The sequence below is a fragment of the Sapajus apella genome, unplaced genomic scaffold (assembly GCF_009761245.1).
Source record: "Sapajus apella isolate SASKATOON/1434 unplaced genomic scaffold, GSC_monkey_1.0 scaffold238, whole genome shotgun sequence".
Taxonomy (NCBI): domain Eukaryota; kingdom Metazoa; phylum Chordata; class Mammalia; order Primates; family Cebidae; genus Sapajus; species Sapajus apella.
The window spans coordinates 80,329-86,321 of NW_022437178.1; the positions used below are offsets into that span (position 1 = coordinate 80,329).

The 5,993-nt window shown below is 38.7% G+C and overlaps 1 protein-coding gene across 1 annotated transcript in view; it reads right to left on the reverse strand.

Annotated features, from left to right (window-relative positions):
- Positions 1 to 4,452: 4,452 nt before the first annotated feature.
- Positions 4,453 to 5,993, reverse strand: part of TCHH (trichohyalin) — a 6,963-nt gene continuing 5,422 nt past the window's right edge. The window contains 1 exon segment of the mRNA XM_032271574.1: positions 4,453 to 5,993. Coding sequence (XP_032127465.1) covers positions 5,529 to 5,993 — 465 coding nt within the window. The 3' untranslated portion in view covers positions 4,453 to 5,528.

The following is a 5,993-nucleotide window of genomic DNA, read 5'->3' on the forward strand; positions in this document are numbered from 1 at the left end:
TATTTTTTATTATAGAAAGAATGTACAAAATAAAGACTGTCCAAGTTATAGTCTCTGTTTTTAAAGTATTTACAATCTAATTGGGAAGATGAGGAAAGTATAAAGCCAACTCCTGAATGTGGTAAAAAGGGAACACTTTTATGCTGTTGGTGGGAATGTAAACTAGTACAACCACTATGGAAAACATTGTAGAGATTCCTTAAAGAACTAAAAGTAGATCTATCATTTGATTCAGCAATCTCACTACTGGGTGTCTATCCAGAGGAAAATATGTCGTCATATAAAAAAGATATTTTCACACATGTTTATAGCATCACAATTTGCAATTGCAAAAATATGGAGCAGGCCAAATGCCCATCAGTCAGCAAGTGGGTAAATAAAATGCTACACACACACACGTATACACATACACATATACATATACATACCATGGACTACTACTCAGCCATAAAAAGGAACAAAATAATGGCATTCGTAGGAACCTGAATGGAATTGGAGACCATTATCCTAAGTGAAGTAACTAGGAATGGAAAACCAAACATCATGTGTTCTCACTCGTAAGTGGGAGCTAAGCTATGAGGACTCAGTGGAAAGGGTAGGAGATGGATGAGGGATAAAAGACTACACATTGGGTGTAGTAAATACTGCTCAGGTGATGGGTGCCCCAAAATCTCAGAAATCACCATGAAAGAACTTACTCATGCATGTAACCAATCACCAACTATTCCCCAAAAACCTATTGAAATAAAAAAAGAAAGTATAAAGCCAGCTAAGGCAAAATATTGTAACCAATTAATGGATAGTGAAGATAATAGACGTTTGTCTTAGAATCTCAATGAAGAGAGAGATCATTGTGTGTCAGGGTGATTAGGGAAAGATTTTAGGGAGGAGGTCGGACTCAGCCTAGGTCTTATAAACTGCATAGAAGTTGCCCAGATAGCCAGGAAGGAGAGAAGCACTCCCAACAGATAAAAGTATGCCAATATGTCTTTGAAGTAAGGACAATCGTAAGGCATCATAATGACAACAAATAGACTAATACCGTTTGAACATTTGCTTGGCTCTAGAAATTATCATGGGAGTCAGAGTTTAAAAGGTGAATTGACACTAAATTGGGAAGGGCCTTAAATTCAAAACTGAAAATCTTGGATTTTATCCTGCAGAAATTGCCACACAATTTTTTTTTTTTTTTAAGGAAGAGTGGTGACAAATCAGATTTTTTAAATCTTTTGTTATTTGAATGCTTGCCATGGATGTTTTAAGGGTTCAGAAAATAATAACCTGCTCAAAAATCTATCATTTGGGTTAGTTTGAGATTATTACATGTGACTGTCAGCTCTTTATTAACAAGGGAAAAGTGCTTATTACATATTGCATAGATTATAATCTTTGACAGAGTATACTTGCTGAAAAAACTCATAACCATGGTTTAATGCAAATATTAGCAATGTGCAATTAGTGCAGAAGATGGAGTACTTACAGAACTTAACTAATGACTACTAAATTTTAGTTTGAGCGGGACCAAATTCTAGAACTCAGTTTAGTTTTCTTCTCAGAAAAGAAAGAGTATAATTAAATGTATATGTCAAATTCATAGAGGGACAATGATCTTTGGTAGTACTAGGGTCAAAGAAAATTGAGTAGGTTTAGGGTCTTTTCTTTCAGTGAATAAAATTGGGATGGTAGGAAGGGGCTCTGGAAAAGAATCTGGGAGACTAATGGAGGAAAGTTCAGAGCTGATTGGGCAGAAAGGGAAGATCTTCAAAGTCAGAACTAGGCTCTGATAATAATTTTCATCAGTTATTTTTTTTCCTTTTTTGTTAGCTAAAGGTAGAAGTTGGGGTCAGGCATTATTTGAGTTTCTTTGAGAGTTTCCATTGAACAAATTGAATGTTGGAATTAAAATTAAAATTATTTTCTTTTATTATTATATTTTTGAGACAGAGTTCCACTCTTGTTGCCCAGGCTGAAGTGCAATGGGGTGATCTTGGCTCACTGCAACCTCCGCCTCCAGGGTTCAAGTGATTCTCTTGCCTTAGCCTCTTGAGTAGCTGGGATGACAGACAGGTGCCACCATGCCCAGATAATTTTGTATTTTTGTATTTTTAGAGATGGGGTTTCTCCTTGTTGGTCAGGCTGGTCTTGAACTCCTGATCTTAGGTGATCCACCCACCTTAGCCTCCCAAAGTGCTGGGATTACAGGTGTGAGCCACCTGTCTGGCCAATAATTTTAATTTCAGTCCTGAAAATAGCCTTGGTGATAGCTATTTCAGCCTCACAGTTTGAAATACAAAATAATGGAGGCCCAGAAACCTTAAGCGGCTTGGACAAGGACATAAAGATAGTATAGTAAAGTGAAGAAACAAGTCACCGTATGTATATTGCCTGGAACACTGCCTTGGCATATAGCAGGAGCTCAATAAATACTTGTTGAGGGACTAAATGAATAAACCCAAGGTGTTTGATTTATTGTAGCTTTCTTTCCACTCTATCATATAAACTATGGCAAATTTAATGGGAACATAATTTATCTTTGAGGAGCCAGAACCTGCTTGCACAATGTCAAAGGATAATGATCATCGTGATACAGACAGGCTTACCTAGCAACATAATGCCACCTTACTGATACATATTGTATTAGTTTGTTAGGGTTGTCATAGCAAAGTACCATAGACTAGGTAGCTTGAACAATAGAAATTTATTTTCTCACAGTTGTGGGATCCAGAAGTCCCAAGATCAAGTCCCAAGATCAAGGTGTTACCCGAGCCGGCTTATTCAGAGGGCCATGAGGGAAGGATCTGTTCTAGGACTATATCCTTAGCTTGTTGATGGCCATCTTCTCTCTGCAACTTCACATCATCTTCCCTCTGTCCATGTCTGTATCCAAATTTCATCTTCTTATAAGGACACCAGTCATATTGTATTAGGGCCCGAACTAACAACCTCATTTTAATTTAATTACCTCTATAAATACCACATCTCCAAATATTATTACATTCTGAAGTACTGAGGGTTAAGACTTCAACCTCTGTGGGGTGGGAGGTCACAACAACACACAGAGACTGGCTTTTCTATCATAGCATATTAAACTCTTCATCCCATTCGCCAGCAGCAGCCTAAGTGATGCTAATAGAGTTCCCAGTTTATAATTAAGTAGGCGATTGCCCAACAGCCTTAAGGTTCTGCCCATGCATGTGCATTATTCAGGTGGAGCACAAGGCTTGGCCTTCAGTTCCCTTGCCAGCATGCTAAAATAACAGGTAGAGGGCATGGGCTAGCTGATACTTTTTTTTTTTTTAAGTTACATGTTATTATAACTGTGATGAAACAATACTTTCTTTTTTGGAAATGTCTTTACCTTCTTGTAAGGTGCTACAAGTCTGCAGGGCTTTATTTTTACCATAATCATCATTGTTAAACTGTAGTGTAGCTGATGAAGTGTATATTTCAGAGGTATCCTGAGGCTGGGCATTTATAAGGAGGCTCTTGAATGAGTACCCATAGAGGGTCCTGAGGAAAGTCAGTGAAGATCTTACAGAATTTGTTTGAAGATCTTTAAGTAAGAAACAGAGTATGCTTTAGGGGAAAAATGGTTTTGCAGTTAGAAATCATTTGAAATAGATGAAATTCCAAGACAATGTCAGGGGATTCCCAGGTTCTGTCTTTGGTGGGTGTCTGACATTTGCTAAAGTGAGAGAGAGAGAGGCTGTGCTTCTTGAAGAAAATGCCGTGTTACTCTATCAGAATGATACTCAGGAGCTATAAGCTTAGCTTGTCTCCACCACTGATAAAAATTTTGAGTGACTATAACTTTAGGGCATTTTCTCATCATGACTCTCAAGATTAGAAATGATATTGTTTTGATTAGGGCCCTCTTGGACGTATTTCTAGTTATAAACTGTGGATACTAAATGTAAGGCTCCAGCAGGCAGCACAGGGGTGTTTGGATTATTAGATAATAATTCGATACTTCAGCCTGATTACTAGTAAGTACCTTCTGACTCAGTCACCTCATGGATTGTGTGTAGATGTCAACAGGACATCTACAGTTTTTATAGTGCTGATCTGAAGTTTCAAGCCATTTTCTATTATTGGCTCATCAGACATCAGAGACTAAGAAGCTGCTGCTTTCTCTAAAGGAAATATTAACAAACATTGGGAGCACCAGTATTTATCATGACCAGTGAGTCGCTGCAAAAAATGGTATAGAAAGCTGTGGGGTCAAGAATAAAAACACTCAGGAAGAGAATCTCAGTATGCAGATGGAAATAGGGTTCAGGCTAACTGCAAAAAAATTGTTGGGGAAAAACAAAGAATCCCCTCCCCTCTTTTTTATATTTGGACATAGAAAACGGTAACAAAATGCCCTTATGTGATTGGGAACTTGTGTTAGTTTCCAGACCATGACATCTTGAGTTATGATTGACGTAGAGTTAAAACAGACAAAAGTAGTTATTTGCCAAACATTTATTATTATTTTTCACAGTCCAATTATTTCAACAAGAATGTTTCCAAGGTATTATAAATAGGCCTCAAATGATTTGTGGGCTGATGGGTCTTGTTAAAGGGCCGCTAGAAATTTGCCTCTATGTTCACACATTTTTCCTTTTTACACCCCCAATATGCTCTCTGTGATCTCTTATTTGCCCTAGAGTAAGCCAGATGTTTATGGGATTCTGAACAGCTTCCTTCTAATAAGCTAAAATTAACAAAGTTTTGTAATATTCTCAAACTTTTCAAAACTTGGGGAAGTAGAATGAACACTGTAGACTACACCAGACACAATTTTAAAATTTGAACTCTGAAGCTGTTTGAGAAACACCTCATTTTTGCTTCATGAGATTATATGTGTAAGTGAAGTTGAGTGTAAAAAAATCTAATTTGAATTCTAAATCTTCAAAGCTAAACCTATCCTTAACAGATATTTCTTCCAGTAATAGGCTGATTTCACAGAAAGTTTTTATGCAGTGGTCACTCCGCCTGCACTATTCAAGGGTTATAAAAATTCAGTTACCTGGAATCTGTGCTATTTATGCCACAAAAGATGAAAAGCTGTTTGCAGGCAAAGATCAATTTAGGTTTAAGAAGAAATAGCAACTTGAACATTAAAAATATCTGCACTTTCCACAAGATGGGTCAATCATTAAACAAACAGACCCATTGTTTAGAATCTCAAGTCATCCTATTATTCTTGTTACTTCTGAAAGCAATACATGAACACGTTCCTCAAACAAAACTCCTTAAACAAATTAAATGATTTATATGTATTTTTTTTCAAATGCACACCACATCTGCATCAACGAGCAAAAGAAAGACGTCTTGCAGTAAAGAACTACTTGAGGAAGAATAAAAAGCAGGAGTACAAAGTACATAAAATGAGCGTAGTTTAAGATTTTGGAAGAAAAGACATTCTAACATTAGAGAGTTTTCCCACAACCTGAAACATCTGAGTTATCACTTGGTACCCAGTGTTTCTCATTTTCTTGTGCTCAAAGCTTTGGCAGGTGTCAGCATATTGGCAATATCTCTTAAGGGCGGTATTGAGATCTCTGCTCTTGGATGTACTCATAGAGAGGGCTGGAGCGCACTGGGACGTTGGCAAACTGACTAGCGCCGGGCTCTAGAAGCCGCCCATAGCCCTTGCCTTCTTGGGATTGGGTCTCCCGGACTTGGCGGCGCCTCTGTTCTTCCTCCTGCTGGCGGCGGAGCTGTTCTTCCCGGAATTTCCTTTCTCGTTCCTGGCGACGTCTCTGCTCTTCTTCTTGCCACAGTTCTTGTTCCTGATGACGGCTCTTCTCCTGCCTGGCAAACTGCTCCTCCGCCCGGTACTTCCGGTCTCGTTCCTGTCGGCGCCTCTGCTCTTCCTGCTCCTCAAGCTGCAGCTGCTCTTCTTCTCGGCGATACTTTCTGTCCCGCTCTTGGCGGCGCAGCTGCTGTTCCTCCCTATCCTGGCGGAGCTGTTCCTCCTCGCGTAATTTTCTGTCGCGCTCTTG